The sequence below is a fragment of the Ornithorhynchus anatinus genome, chromosome X2, assembly GCF_004115215.2.
Source record: "Ornithorhynchus anatinus isolate Pmale09 chromosome X2, mOrnAna1.pri.v4, whole genome shotgun sequence".
Lineage (NCBI taxonomy): Eukaryota > Metazoa > Chordata > Mammalia > Monotremata > Ornithorhynchidae > Ornithorhynchus > Ornithorhynchus anatinus.
In genome coordinates, this window is record NC_041750.1 from 2,174,021 (window position 1) to 2,189,142 (window position 15,122).

Here is a 15,122-nt window from a genome sequence, read left to right on the forward strand (position 1 = left end):
TTTCTGACTTCTTCCTTCACCGAGAGCTAGTCTGCTGTTCGTCTGCTTCGAGACCCCCGAAGAGATGCTACTTTCTCCAACCGCCTCCGGAAGGTAAGAGGCCGGGTGCCCGGATTCTCAACGCTGGGGACAGGGAGGGAGGGAGGAGTCTGTGCGAGGAGGAGGAGGTCTGGTAAGCTAGGAACTAACTCAGGCGACCTGATTCCACCTCTGACACCTTCCCACCGCAAGGACCTCAGAAAACAGTCAGACGGGGAAGCTCGCCAAGCTCCGCCGACAGCTTTCGCAAGCGTTGTCCAGCGAGAGTCAACCCCCGACACTCAGATTCCCAATGTCCTGCGACGTGACTAGAACCGCATCCCATCTGGGAAGACCCACGGTTCGTCCGAACCCAATCGTGCGGCTCGAAAATGCCTTCGGCCTATTCGCCCAGACTGATCTCTCCTCTGGCGCGAAAAAAATGTCTTTAAGGTCTAGGTGCCCCGGCGTTTCGGTACCCGGGCCCGAGCGGCCAGCGCTGTGACTCGCGAGATTCGATCCTGCAAACGGACGCCCATCGCACTTGATAACATGGAAGAGTCATCGAGCCCAGTCAGCGGGGTGACCCTCCCCGCCCCCGGTTATCGCCGTCCAGCAAGGACGCCGCTCTTCATCTTCTCAAGCCCACCCCCGTGGGACAGACCCTCCCGAGGCTTCGACTGAGCAACGGAGTAACGAAACCACCTCCACCTTCGGCGATCCGACAGAGACGAGGAGGAAAGTACACCCGCTGGGCGCCAGGTCTACCGACCCTGAGGAGACTCACTTCCCACCGATACAGAGGGAAACGAGGAGGTCTGCGCAAGGGTCATTTCCAGAATGGAAAACCAACCGGTTCCACTCGGGGGGAGGGGCTGGGCGCAAAAGGCAAAGCAAGAAAAAAATTGGGGAGAGCACCCGAGCGAGAGAGAAATGGAGAGAGAGTGGGCAAGACAGAGAGATGGGGGGAGAGAGATGGAGGGGAAGAGAGAGGTGGAGGGAGAGAAAGATGGAGAGATGGAGAGAGAGAGAGAGGGAAAGAGAGAGAGAGAGAGAATTCTTAACCCACCTGCTATCAGGTCATCAAGAGTGTCGGTAAGCGTCTGTGCTGGGGTTGCGACCATTAATCCGTCTGGTTCTTGAACTAAGAGCCCCTGCCCACGTCCAGCAATCTGTGGCTGTCCTACATTCTGCTGATTCCCTAATACTTTCTGGAGTTCAAGAGCATTCGTCCCGTTATAACCTAAGTCACCGGGAAAGTTGCACTGGGGAGGCGGCAGGGGCTGGATGGGGACAAAATCGATCTGCTCGGCGGGCGGGGCAGACCGCCGCTCCTCAGCCTCGTCTTCCTCGACCTCGTCCTTGGCGGACGCGGCGTCGACTTGAGGGGCCGCCGCCACGTGATCCTCGGGGAGGGGGCCGCCGCCTCCGTCCCCTTCCGGGGAGCCGCCCCGCCGAGGGCACGACGGCTGCCGGGGAGCCGATCTGTCCGCCTGGCCTTTGGTCTCCAGGTATTCTTTGGTGAACTGCTGCTGGGTTTTCATCTGCAACTGCCTCTCCACTTTCTGCAGCTCCTTCAGGATCTTCTTCTTCTTCTGGACCTGCTCTTCGCGGTTCTTTTTGAGCTCTTCGATCTTATCTTTGTTCAGTGGCTCTCCCTGAATCAACTCCAGGGACTTCAGCTGGGCTTTCTCAATGGCACTAATTCTCTGTCCCAGTTCATTCAGTTTGCCTTCAGTCTCCTCTACTATGCACTCCAAGGGCTGGTATGGGTGAAAAGGTGGTAGGAGGCTCTGTTCTGCTACCTGCACGCAACTTGGCTTCTGCTTGGCTGTACCTAAGCACATGAAAAATGTTTGAAAAAGTGCCCCGCTAAAGAGTTATCCCTCCACACAAACCTCCCACCCGCCAAAAAAAAAAAGATTAAAAAAAGGAGAAAAAAAAAAAGAGAGAGAGAGAAAACCCTTCATACGAGGAGAGTAGAGATGTCCAAAACACAACGCTGTGGTTCGACAGGTTGGCACCTACACCGGCAGAACACGCAGGTCAAACCAGCACAGTACCAACCTAGTAGTTTAAATGGAAATGCCAACTCAAACACCCCGGAGGATGGATACTGGCGGCCAGAGAGGGGACGGTTGACATGGGTTGCTAAGACTGGACGGCAGGAAGGTCAAGTCTGAATCGACACCGCCGTCCCTGCTTGAAAAGCGTGTCACGGGCACTTGGGAAACCGGCCCCGATCCGATGGACTTCACCGACCCACTCCCGGGTTAACGTCACAAGTTAACCGAGGAGATGGAATTCTGTCGCTCAGAGCCACCAGTTTTCAAATTCGAGATGAGCCCCGTGGGCCGTGGCCGTTGCCCGTTTTGTTTTCCCCCGAGTCCTCTTTGCCAACCCGTCTGATGGATTCGGTTGCTTTTTTTGCTGCTTTATTTCCCCAGCAGAGGCACGGTGTTCACCTGGCTTTTCCGGGCACGGTTTTTCGGAGTTAAGGCGAATAATCCAGCCAAAAAGTAAGTCCTCGCTTTAAAATCTGCAGGGAGGCCAAACTCAACTTGAAAGAGACTTGTTTCGTCCCAAGCAAACATTCCACACACAACCGGAAGGCACGTCTCCATTCCCTCCATCCTGAACTGATATTTTACGTATCGGTTTATTTTAAATCACATGCCAATCTCCCCTTCCCATGAGATTCACGCCTGGTCAATAAAGGGAAAATTTGAGACGTAAGTCTTTTCCTGTCGAAAGAATTTGCTAAAAAAAAAAAACAACAAAAAAACCAGCCAGCTGTTTAGCCTGTAGTCTGTGCACGGTCATTGATTTGTGTAGCTTATTTAAATATTTTCAAACTCACAACAGGCCATGTATGCAAAGCACTCAACTGTCATTTATTTTTTTTTTTTTTTAAAAAAAGGACAATCTGACCCCAAAGACACACACACACACCAGGCCACTAGGTATTTTACATCATCAAAGTTCATAAGTGGCAAACCCAAAGACAGGAATTCAGAGGTCAATTTTGTTTTTGTGCCGAAAGTAGGAGAGACACAGTCACACATCCAAAGTTCTGCGGTATCCAGTAGGCCCAAAAACCCTCTACTGTGCCCTTCCCACCTCTCCGCCGCTTAATTGGTGGCACTGGGGATCTCTGGGACTCCTGGCACCTCCACGTCTACACGGCAATGACAGTAATGGAGGATCTGGCAGGGTCGTTCGGTCCGCTCCCCTTGGGTCTGGGGCCACTAAGACCCCTTCTTCGGCAGACTGGCTTCACGGCTTCGCCCAATTTAAGCCTGCTATTTGGGCCTCGGCAGCCTCCCCTCTCAGCTGAGCTTCTCTTTCGGTTACTGGAAGGGGCAGAGCGATTTTTTAAGATGCCATTCAATGGGTTTCTACAGAAGGTCTTTAAAAACTGACCTGATAGCAGACCGGATGAACCTGGGGTAAGCAAGAAAGGGACGGCAATCCACCTCATCATCTTGAATTTTCGCCAGCACTCAGCATTGTGCCTGGCATGTAGTAAGCGCTGAATACTGCAATTAGAACAAGCTCTGCGACCTTGAGCAAGTCACTTCCACTTCCCTGTTCCTCAGTTCCCTCATCTGGAAATTGGGGGATTAAGACTGTGCGCCCCACGTGGAAGACGGACCGTGTTCAACCTGATCGGCCTGTATCTACCCCAGGTGCTTAAAACAGTGCCTGGCACGTAGTAAGTGCTTACTAAAGACCATAAAAAATAACTGTGAGATCTGACAAAACCTTAAAGGGGTAATAAATGACAGTGTAATCTTTCAAAACTTTAAAACGATGCCTAGAAGGGGCCAAGACTAAGTCTTGGAAAGCGGAGGTCAGTGACCGACCGGGATGGCACGATTAACCGTGCTACAGCAAATTCATCTAAAAACCATAGAAGAGTAGACGATTCCCCACGTCCCATGGCAAAAATGATACCGGTGCTATGCAATAAGACCCAGAGAGGACCAGCTAAACGGAGATGAATGAAGCGCCCTACCATTTAGCCCCCGAGCAACGGTGACCCCATCTCGCACCTCCCCCAGGTCTCAGCACCGCGTTGGGCGTGCGGCGAGCGCTTAAGAAATACTGTTCCACAAGGCCTAACTCTACCAGTATGCTTCTTCGGGCATGTAACTATTAATCAAATGGGGGTAAGTCGGAAACATATCATTAGTATAAAAGCACAAGCTACCGACACCAAAAGAACTGGATTGGGGGTTGGGGAGGGAGTGGGGAGGAGGAAAGCCACTTATGGGTGCTTGCAACCCACACCCTCATCTGCGGCATGATTACCCATGCCACCCAAAAGCATCTAAAGCTCCTTACATGGAATGGAAATTAAGTTGGAGACAGAGCAAGAGAGACCATCTTAACCCAGGAACTGAACAGACAGTGCATTGACTTTCTTCACTCTAAGCGATGGCATTTATATGCGGTTTTTTTCATTTGGCATGAAAGTAGAATTTACTAAAGCCGCTACGCGTCCAGGAGGCCCCCAGGTCTGTAATACCTCTGGCTCACGAGCCCTAGAATACGTACATCCCTCCGCCCCAACGGTACGTCAGACAGCTGCAAGTCGGTGCATTTTCTGCCCCGTCGACACCTTCCCTCTCAATCTCCACCCATTCCCACCCGCTCCCTCGGCTTCAACTACCATCTCCTCGCGGAGGACTACCAAATCCACCGCGCTAGCTCTGACCGCTCCTTCTTTGCCATCTCACATCTCCTCCTGCCCCTACGACGTCTTCAGCTGGATGTCGTTTCGTATGATGATCGACTGAGATGCCCCCCGACCCATCTCCCAACCCACCCGACGTATGCGAGGCTGAGCTGTGAGATTGAGTTTGTTGTTCTCCCCCTCGCCTTGATTTCCAGCCGTAAGTGGCAGTCAGGACACCTTTCCCTGGCTTTCCATTCAGCGGATCGGAGCCCTGCTTCCCCACACCACCTCAAGCTGCGGGGATGGAGACAGTGGTGGATTGGGGGGTGGCGGGGGGTCCCCTTCCCAGGCTTGCGAACGCACAGGGCGGGTTCTTCCCGCAGCTTCTAGCGAGAAACTCCCAGGCAATAATGTCCCCACGTTCCTCTTGACTACGACTTGGAAATCAAACCTCCCCACCCCTGGCGTTGTTTGTGTGTCTCCTGCTAGTAAGCCTATTGGAAGTGTTTCCCCCCGACACTCTTCCCACCTTCTTCTTCCTGTTAGCTCCCTGAAGGTAGGGATCTTGTCTACCACCTCTTATCATATTGTATTTCCCAGAGCAGATAGTTCAGTGTTCTGCATCCATATTAAGTGCTCCATAAATTCCACTTGATGGATAAATCAATTTCTTTCCCTTCCCTGTTGGGCCTCAAGTTGGACCTCGTGGTAACTGGATACTCTATTCTCTGCGGCGTCGCTTCTCACTTCCTTCCCCTTGCCCGCCCTGCTTAAACCTCGAAGCGTAAAAGCCGCCCCCTGAAAATCCCGTGGGCGTCAAGCATTTCGGGGCAACCGATGCCGAGGCTCAAAACACTGGCTATTCATCTCTCTGGGGGTAAATGGCTCCAAAGGGGTTCTGCTATCCCACAAGCTGCTGTTCCCCTTGGGTGTCATCATCTCTTGGGTCACTGTGGGCAAAAACTGACCTCATACAGGCGGAGTGTTGAAAATGGTGTTTGCACAAATTTCACTAGCATTTACCTGGGACAGAGGAATGATGCGCACATAATATTCAAATCGATATCATGACATCCACATGGTGGTCTCAAACTGTGCCGATAATATTCTGACCCGCTGCTTTAAGAATACCACGACTTCCCGTTGCTTTAAGCGTACCGTGATTGAAACTTCTGCAAGTCTCCCCTAGATCCAGATAGGGTTCTCAATCTTCTTTTTTTCCCCAGTGATTCTGATCTCCAAGAGGGCAGGAGAACTGAGCAAAGATCTGGTTTGGGCTTGAGGAATCAATCGTCAATTTTGGTAGGGTTCCAGTTGGCTCACAATTAGGTGCAAAGTGAACAGCTTGGGCAGTGTTCTTTATGAAAGATCACTGATTAGCCCGTGGCCATTTTCCTGTAGTTGACGCTGGACCCTTTGGCTTTGACCGTTGTGTTTTGTTGCGCGTAAGGGTGAGGTGTTTTGGAAACGGCCCCCCTCTCCACGCCCTACCAGAAAAGAAGCCCGGTTATGATGAAACTCATTTACAACTCCACCTAAGGAGCCTGCTGCAAAGAAACTTTTAAGCTCTCAAAAAATAAGCAACCGAGTCACGACCTGGGCCAACTTAGACATGTTAAAAAAAATAATAATAACGCTTTGGTGGAGGTTAATCACGCTTGTTCCCAACCGTAAAGAATACGTTAATATCCATCATGGCGTAGGCAGGCCTCTCTCAACACAACCGGCCGGGAAGCAATAATTCACATTCTATTAGTTAACGGAGACCCAGCCTAGGGGCTGCCAGGGATCTCCAATTTATGAAAACAAAAGAGGGTGGTGGAATTACACCAAAACCACCTGGTACGTTAGAAAGGGAAAGGGCTACCCAGACTGGGAAGAGGGAGCAGTAACAAGATGGCGGCTGCAGAAATAGGACCCAAGACTCCATCTATCAAGGGCTTGAGACCCTTTGGCTGGAATGTTAGAAGACGCTGGCAAGGAAGGGAGCTGCGAGGGAATAAACAGGTGAGAAGGAAAAGAGGGTAAGAAAAGAAGAGACGCTCTAGAAATTGCACCAGAGAAAAGGAATTTTTGGATGACAAATGGGGAGAAAATTAGGGAGAGAGGGCATAAGAATCTACACCACTGTAGGGGTGGAAACGGTCTAAGAGAGCCAAAATGGGGAGCAGAGCTACAAACCGCTATATCCGAAAAATAGTGGAAAAAAATGGCACGTATGAATCTCCGAACATTTAAAACACCATGCCCTGCCCCGGTCTTCAAGCCCTTGCTAATCATCCATCGGTGGTTTCCAACTTATTCTTTTCTACCTGCCAAGTGATTATCTGGGCTCACGGTAGCAGCCCCTTTCCCTCTGATAAACCCGTACTTCTGTATAAATGCAACGGTTCACTCACTACAAGGTCCAGCTTTGTGGTCCCCAAACACCTTTCAAGTCTGCACCTGTTCCAGACATGCAACAATGGGAAGGAGGACTAGAAACCGAGGAACGGCTTTCATCTTCTCCGGTCGGAACGAGTGACAGAGACAGTTAGGTGCTTGGACTAAAACCACTGACCACGACCATCCAGGCTTCTGCAACTCTCAGTTTTCTTATACCCTCATTTCCCGTTTTAGACCCATCTCTTCTCCTGATTACACGGTGTCTCTAACACAGATGCACTTTGGTTTCCCGAACCCTTCTGTCCCCGGAGACCTGGGTCAATCAGGTGCCCTGACCCAGTTACGGGGGCATTAGACTCATTTTATTCTCCTGATTTCCTCTAAGCCATGCTGCTGGGAGAATTTGGGGGTTCTTGTTCAACTGGGAATTTAAAAGAGTGTTTCCACATCTCCGGTTTTGGGGGCTGAATTATTTGGGCGGGGGAGCTGATCCATCGGCACTTCAGCGTACACAAATATATCCACGCGAGTCCGCTAAGTACAACTTCCCAAGCCAGTCATTCACTTTTCTATTTAGTCTTTGGGTTGGGGAGAATCAGGGTTTTTTGGTTTTTGTGAAGTTACTTTCCCCCGGACCGACAGCCTAAAAGTGACAGAGCCCTTTGTGAGGACCCTAGCTCGCCCATAGGTCTTAACACCCATTCGCCTTACGAGTCAAAAGAGAGTCAGTCCTCTCTGTCTCGATGTGAGCAAACCTTCGCAAAATATCATCCGGTTCCCACCCCTCAAGGAAGTAAGTGTGTTTTCCGCTAATCCACAAGACTCATAACTCATCCACCCAGAACTTCAGGGCCACAGTCCTTTAAATCTCTATTTCAAAAAAAAAAACATGAAAAAACAGACAAACATTTGGATTTTCCTACTGTCAGGACTTGGCCAGACAGATTCACCACTTTTGAACACAGAGGCTCCTGCACAGCTTCAGCCATGAAAGTAGATTTCAACTCTGAGGCCCGAGAATGGACAAGAGCAACGTGGCACGTATTTCCCCCGGGACCCAAGCGGGCTTTCGTTTAGCTTGGCAGTGTTTGCCGGAGAGCGCTACGCCTAAGGGGACAGGAATCGACAAGGCTGATTTAGATATATTCTGATGCCTCCAGAGAGCCGGTCGTGTTGAAACGAAGGCTGCGGTTTGTGTCGCCGCTCCCCGTCCGCCCCCCCCGGAAAGTGGTCTTTTTCCAGGCCGAGCGTTGCGGTGAAGGGGCCGAATACTAACCTTTCTGAAGTCCCAAGAGTGAAGGGGAGTTCTCTTGAGGGGCCCGGTCAGGTTCCTGGGGAGGTACCACCATGGCGAGGGCATGCACTGGAACACGGGGAACCTACAAAGGCAGTTCACCTCAGTTTAGGCCGCCAAACCAACCCACCCTTTTATAAAAGGGAGACCACCCTCCCTGCCCCAGTGACGGGGAGGACTTCTAATGATCATTCCGGTCACCCCTTTCCCGATCTGGCTCCATTTTAGGCCTTACCTGAGATTGATCCTGAGAAGGTGGGGTGAGCTGGGACATGTCGGCGGCAGGAACGGACAGAACGTTGTTTGGGTAATCCAGTAAATAAGAAACGACGTTCGTGTGGCCACCCTTTGCTGCTTCGATGAGCATGGTCGAGCCATCCTGCGGACAGTTCAAAGACAGCACGGTTGTGCTTCCAAGGTCTTAAAACACCCCCCAAAATCGCAGGGTCTCCCACAACAGAGAGCTCCACCTCTAACTACTCAACTCGCTTACTGAATCTGACCGTCCCTTCTGCTTTCGCTAGACCTGGAGCCTCACCGGGGAAAACTGCGCCTGACTCAAAGGGAACTTAAGAGCAAGGGAATTCGGCCTCTCGAGACTAGTTCTCTTTCCCGACTAGTTCACCGTTTTCTCCAAACGGCCTAATGGAAAGAGTCCTGGCCTGGGAGCCAGTCAACCTGGGTTCCGCTCCTGGCTCTGCCACTGGCCTACTGGGTGACCTTGGGCAAATCACTTCACTTCTGTTTCCTCATATCCGTACGATGGGGAATCAACATTAGCGGCCCCTCCGCCTCAGACTTTGAGTCCAACCCGATCATCTTCCATCTCCCTCGGTGCGTGGCATGCAGTAAGTGCTTAACAAACGCCCTCGTCCTCATCCCGGGCCTTTCACTCTCTGGGTGGGGCCTTGTTCTCCGACCACCCCTTCTCCCTTCGTCTCAGCCTCTTCCTCACTCGGCAGTGACCCCACTCTGTCCTCCCTAGCCTGAGTTTCTTTCCCTCCTGCTCTTTCCCCTTCCTTTGCATCAGACAGACCGCCGCCCTCCCCACCGGCAAAAGTCCTTCTGAAATCCCATCTCCTCCGAGGGGCCTTCCCCAGTAAACGTCTTGCCTTCCCACCTCTATGCTCTGCCTGACGCTTTAGGCCTTTCACGCCACTTAAGCACCTAGGGAGTCACAACCCCCATTAACATCTATGGACATACTAGGTAGGCTTTATGACTTCTCTGCTGGACCCTAAGCTTCTTGAGGGCAGGGATCTTAGCTCTTAACTCTCACTGCATCACCTAAGCACTTATTACGGTGTTCTGCACGCAGCGGGCGCTCGACGCACCCGACCGACTGATCGCAGACCCCCACAGGCAGAGTGCCGGCTTTTAAGGAAGGACGATTTCTTAAAAGAAAAGCTGTCCCACGCCCGAGTACCTTGAGTCTGTGTGTAGGGTCGGCCCCGTGGGCCAGCAGGAGTTCGACCACGGCCAGGTGGCCTCCTGCACATGCCAGGGACACTACCGTGTGGTCGTTGTTGGCGGTGGCCCTGTTCACATTGGCACCTACGGAGAAAAACGATATCAGAGTCACCCAGAGGTTCCAGAAGGCATTGAGAAATTTCCACCCTGCCTGGTTTTGACTGTGTGAGGAAACCAGAGATGTTAATGCTCTCCGTTAAGGATTCTGCTCATGAATCCGGGCTGCTTGTTAACCCTGACAAGATGGCACCGTCAGCTGGGCTCGGAGTGTTTCACAACCAACTGCTAAGTTGGTCTTTTGGTTCAGATCCAGGAGACGCGATGCGCCGCACTTCCATTTCACAAAGGGGGAGAAGAGGAGGAGGAGGAGGAGGAAGGGGGTGGAGAAAAGCCTCGGAGCTCCAGCTAATCAACAGTATCAGGTGTGATACATTTCTCCAGAATTAATGTTTCAACTGTTGGCAGAGCCTGGGTTTAAGAGAAGCAGACCAAAAGGTACGAATATCATTACCGCCGGATCATTTATCCGGAGCTCTCTGAAGGGTGGCTGGCAAGATACCGTCCAACAGATTCCCATTCATAAAGAGAAAATTAAAGTTGTAGGTTTTTGAGGGAGAGGCAAACCTCGTTTTGAAAGCCAAGAGTCTGCTTTGGAAGTCCATCAAAATTAGACTTTTAAGCTCCTGGTGGGAATGTGTCTAGCAACTCTGCTGGACTGTACTCTCTCAAGCGCTTAGTACAGGACTCTGCAGACAGTAGGCGCTCAGTCAATACCACTGACTGATCAAAGACATCTACAAATTGCACTTGACCTCTGACCTAACAGTAGGACGTAGGTTCCAGACAGAACCACTGTGTCAGCCCCACAGCGGGGCGGACCCTTTTCCTCACACTGGCCAAGTGGCTTTGGTTCTCTCTGGTTCCCTTCATCGAAGAGACACATCCGTGAAATTTATCGACGCCCCTTCCCCCGGCCAAAGACTTTGCTCGGGCGGAGCGGTGGAGCTCCGTCCGTCGCGGGGAAAATGTGGTCAAAACGGCTTCTCTGACAGGATGCAAAACTGGGGGGCCTTGCAGAATGAAAGCAATGTGAGAGCTAGAAGGGCAGCTCTCCAAGAAAGATTCATCAGGCCAGGTAAATCGCTCCGGGAGCCACCACTGCCTTGGGTAATGGTAATGCCGAAATCTTTAACTGCAGGTGACATGCATGTCCCAGGCCCCGATAAGATCGTCCCCACCAGGAGCTCCCACACTTCGGAGGGGCTCCGCGTTTCTCTCGTTCGGGATTTCGCCCGCAACTCGAGCATCTCTCCTTAAGGACGTGGAGGAAAAACTGGGCTTGGGAGGGGAGAGGAAACCCTGCCCTAAAAACTACTCCAGAATTTGTGAAGAGCAAAGTGGATGACTGCAGAGCGCGAAACACCTGAGTCATGATTTTGGATTTGCCTGTCCCAGCTCTGGAGGAGTTTTTGCATGTTGCATCAGAGAGCGGTTTCCCGAGCTGTGGCACGTATTTGGCTCCTGGAGACAGACAGTGTCAAAGTGCAGAACGGTCAATATGGGGTTTATTTTCTGCATTGGATTTGTTCCCTTTGGCCATTCGGTAGCCACACCCCACCCTAAGCCCCACAGCACTTATGTTCGTATCTACAACTCTACAAATGATTTTATGTTAACATCTGTCTCCCCCCTACACTGTGAGCTCATTGCGGGCAGGGAATGTGGCCATCAACCGATTCTCCCCCGATTAGACCGTAAGCCCGTCAAACGGCAGGGACCGTCTCTATCTGTTGCCCACTTGTTCATTCCAAGCGCTTAGTACAGTGCTCTGCATAGTAAGCGCTCAATAAATACTATTGAATGAATGAACCCTGTGGTACTGCACTCTCCCAAGCGTTCAGTACAGTGCTCTGCACACGGTAGGCGTTTAATAAATACCGCCGATTGATTTCCTCATTCTAAGCACCTTCCCCTCCTATCTGGTAACGTCCCCACCCTCCCATCCTCTCTCCACCACTGCCGTCACCCTCCTCTGCTCCCACCCCACAAGCCCCCACCCCCCAAAGCAAAGCAGAACTTGCGACGGAGAAGAAAGCAGCAGCAGGTGGGGCAGGCAAGAGGATAATCTGCTCCTTCCGTGCTCCCGTGCCTACAGGGAGCCGAGCAGGGCGTGGGGGTGGACCGGGGGACAGCAGTGGGGACGGCTCTCCTCGCTAGCTCCTGTCGCGGACGCTTCTGGCCGCCTTCCCAACGACCCCGCTGTTTGCCCCCCACCGCACCCCTTGAGTCTCCTCAAGACCCTTCAGATCCATACGTCCCCAGACGCAAACCTCCGAGCTAGCCCGCTGGGAAGTACGCCGGTCTACCTCGAACCTACGGTCCGGCAGACACCCGCGCCCTCCGATTTAAACGGCCCCGCAGAAACGGCAACTTGCTAGAAGGTGAACCGGTAGGCTTTACCTTTACTAATGAGAAACTGAACGGTGCACAGATGACCGGCTCTTGCGGCTTTCATGAGAGGCGTTCTCCCACCTTCGGATTCGTGCTCCTGGAAGGGTGAATTAAAAAGAATCACATTTCAATGTAAGTTCGACCGCAAGTATCGGACACAGCGGGAGACCCGCGTGGCACTAGAGGAGTCTTCAGGTAAGGAAGGTGAGCTCCCTCAGAGCACCCCGCTCCTTAAACACCTGCTCAAAAAAAAAAAAAAAAAGCTTGGTGTACTACTCATCTAACGTAAAAGCAGCGTGGCCTAGCGGAAAGAGCCCGGGCGTCAGATCTAATTCTGGCTCTGCCATACGCCTGCTGTAAGACCCTGGGCAACTCACTTCTCAGTGCTTCGGTTCCCTCATCTGTAAAATGGGGACTTAATACCTGTTTTCCCTTCTACTTGGACACTAAACCCAATGTGGGACAGGAATTTGATCCCACTCGATTCACAGTGCTTAACACCTAGCAAGCGCTTAACAAATAACATTATAAAGTCTATCCCAATAAATACAGAACTGAAATTGGGGGCGTGGAGTGGGGGGGGGGTCTGGTGATTTTTTTCTAGAATATTTTGAACGTGGCACGCCAAGCTGGATTAGGTGCCCAGAAAAATATGCTCTGACCCTGGGGAAGGGATGTCCTGAACCCTGGGGGAGAGTTGTTACTCGGAAGTTCCCGCTTATGCCGTTCACACTTTCGTCTTTCCAAAAGCAACCGTAACTCCCGAGAGGTTGTCCGAAGGACAGGCGGTTTCTCTCAGAAGCCTGGGGGAGAACGCTACAAGGTGAGGACCGTCCTCAAAGAAGAGAATGCACTAGGGAACTAGAGATGTGAAAACCAATTATTCCTCAAACCTGTGGCCGCCGGGTCCTCGGGAGACCCCGGCTGCCGAAGCTGGGACCCAGGGCTCCCCCCACCCCATAGCCCACCTGGCCCTTGCCGAATCGGACCTGGATCGGAAGCCCCGGCGTTAGTCCCCGGAGGCTCAGTCCACAAACCCTCTCCCCTGGCCACCAATCTAGCTCCACATAGAAAATAGTTCAAGGTGGACGGTGGCAAAGCTGTGCCATGTCTGAAAGGCTCTTCCCTAAGATGCCGGGGAGGCCACGTGCACAGAAAGCAAGAGACAGGATCCCGCGGTCAGGGCACGGCTGGCCGCAGGAGCAAGGTATCCATCAGGACTCCCCGGGTAGGACAAGCCACAAGCGGGAAAGATGACGGGAGACTAGGATTTCTAGAAAGGAAGTGCAGGACGGCAGCTTCTGACCGGTCCGGACGGAGATGACGGAGAGGAGCAGGTAAGCGACGAGAATACCCATTAGGAGGGGAGAAAAGACAAACTCCTCCCCAAATTAGGGGGAGCTTTAGAAATCGGGAAGCTAGGCCCCGGAATCGAATCGATTTCCCTTTGAATACGGAAGGCCGAAACCGCCCTGCGAGTTGCATCTCCACGCTTCACACTGACATCTACCTGACTTCTTATAGTCGCTGGTACTTGTGCCAAAATGCGTTTCCCCCTAAAAGAAAGGCGATTCGTGCATCTAAACGGGTATTGATTTTTCTCCGTCACGTATTTCTGGGAGCAAGAAAAAGCACGTTAAGGATTCCAAAGGCTTTTTTTACGCGAAAATTTAGGAAGAGACTCCCGAGACAGGTGAGGGAGCCCCAGCTTTTCTCCAACTCCTTTGGGGAACAAGAGCCGGCCACCGGAGCTGGGAATCTCTGATGTCTGGGGGACAGAGATGACGATAAAGACGCATCACAGCGATGCTGAGCTTTCAAGCCCTGCCAAGCCCGCTTAAAGCTCGCAGGGAAAGCCAAGGAGAAGCGGGTGAAAGGAGCTGTCGTAAGCCAAGCTGTTGAGAAAGAGGACTGAGGGACTGCCAGACTCTGGGGTAGAGTGCTCTCTTTATTTGGGCTGCCATTTTGTCCTCTGAAGAGCTCTCCTCTTGGCCAAAGGGCAAATCCTGATCCCTGCTGGCATGCCTCCAAACATCGACTGCTCGTTCAGTAGCTTACAAGCATCAAAGGCCGCCCTCACCTGATGCCTGGCCGCCTCTATGCCCTCCAATATAGTCTTCTTTAAGTCCTCCTGCTTGTCCTGCGGAAGGAAAAACAAGAACTCACGGATCTCGTTCCAAAAATGGGGAAAAAAAAAGGGAAAACAAACAATAAAAAAAACCAAAACACCTGCGGCCGTGAAGACGCAAGGCTGGGCGCTTCAGGTTTTTAAGGTACAGGTACAGGCTCTGGGTTCCACGGCTAACTCAAACTCTTCCGCCAAAGGACACTCGCTGGCAGCCCTCAGCCCTGGGGTCTTTTGGGCAGGGAAACTTCCTTTTCACAAGGGAGCCGGGGCCGTCTAACAGCGAAGCCTCGACTTCAGCTAGGCTTCGGTAGAAGGCAACCAGAAATTGCAATGGAGGCCTAATGCCTTCTGAATGAACAACAGAGGATCTGAAGACCAGGCTAAACCTTCTGCCTAAGCAACAGGTGGGGGACCAACCTGAACTAAGGACCTACAACTCCAAAAACAAAGCCACCAAAACAACCAAAAAACCCTTCTCCAACTTTTCAAGTGTAATTTAAGAAACAATTTTTATTAATTTACATGGAATAACGCGGAAAAATATCTGCTCTGGCCTCTCAGATTCTCCTTTAGCTCGTATCAGAGGACGTGAGCATTCAAGACAAGTTTGCTTCCAAGAATGCTAAGGAATGATCCACTTCAAAGCTTGGGAAACTCAGACATCTAGACACAGTTCCTGCTTCTGACCCGGAGTA

The 15,122-nt window shown here is 51.8% G+C and overlaps 1 protein-coding gene across 1 annotated transcript in view; it reads right to left on the bottom strand.

Moving 5' to 3' along the window:
* The window catches only part of LOC100073609 (ankyrin repeat and KH domain-containing protein 1-like), a 91,063-nt gene that overhangs the window by 25,863 nt on the left and 50,078 nt on the right, over positions 1–15,122 (bottom strand). Inside the window, exons 11-15 of the mRNA XM_029053070.2 lie at positions 12,309–12,396; positions 9,805–9,932; positions 8,614–8,757; positions 8,361–8,463; positions 1,088–1,855 (exon numbers count right to left, since the gene is read on the bottom strand). Coding sequence (XP_028908903.1) covers positions 1,088–1,855; positions 8,361–8,463; positions 8,614–8,757; positions 9,805–9,932; positions 12,309–12,396 — 1,231 coding nt within the window. The remainder of the gene's footprint in view (positions 1–1,087; positions 1,856–8,360; positions 8,464–8,613; positions 8,758–9,804; positions 9,933–12,308; positions 12,397–15,122) is intronic.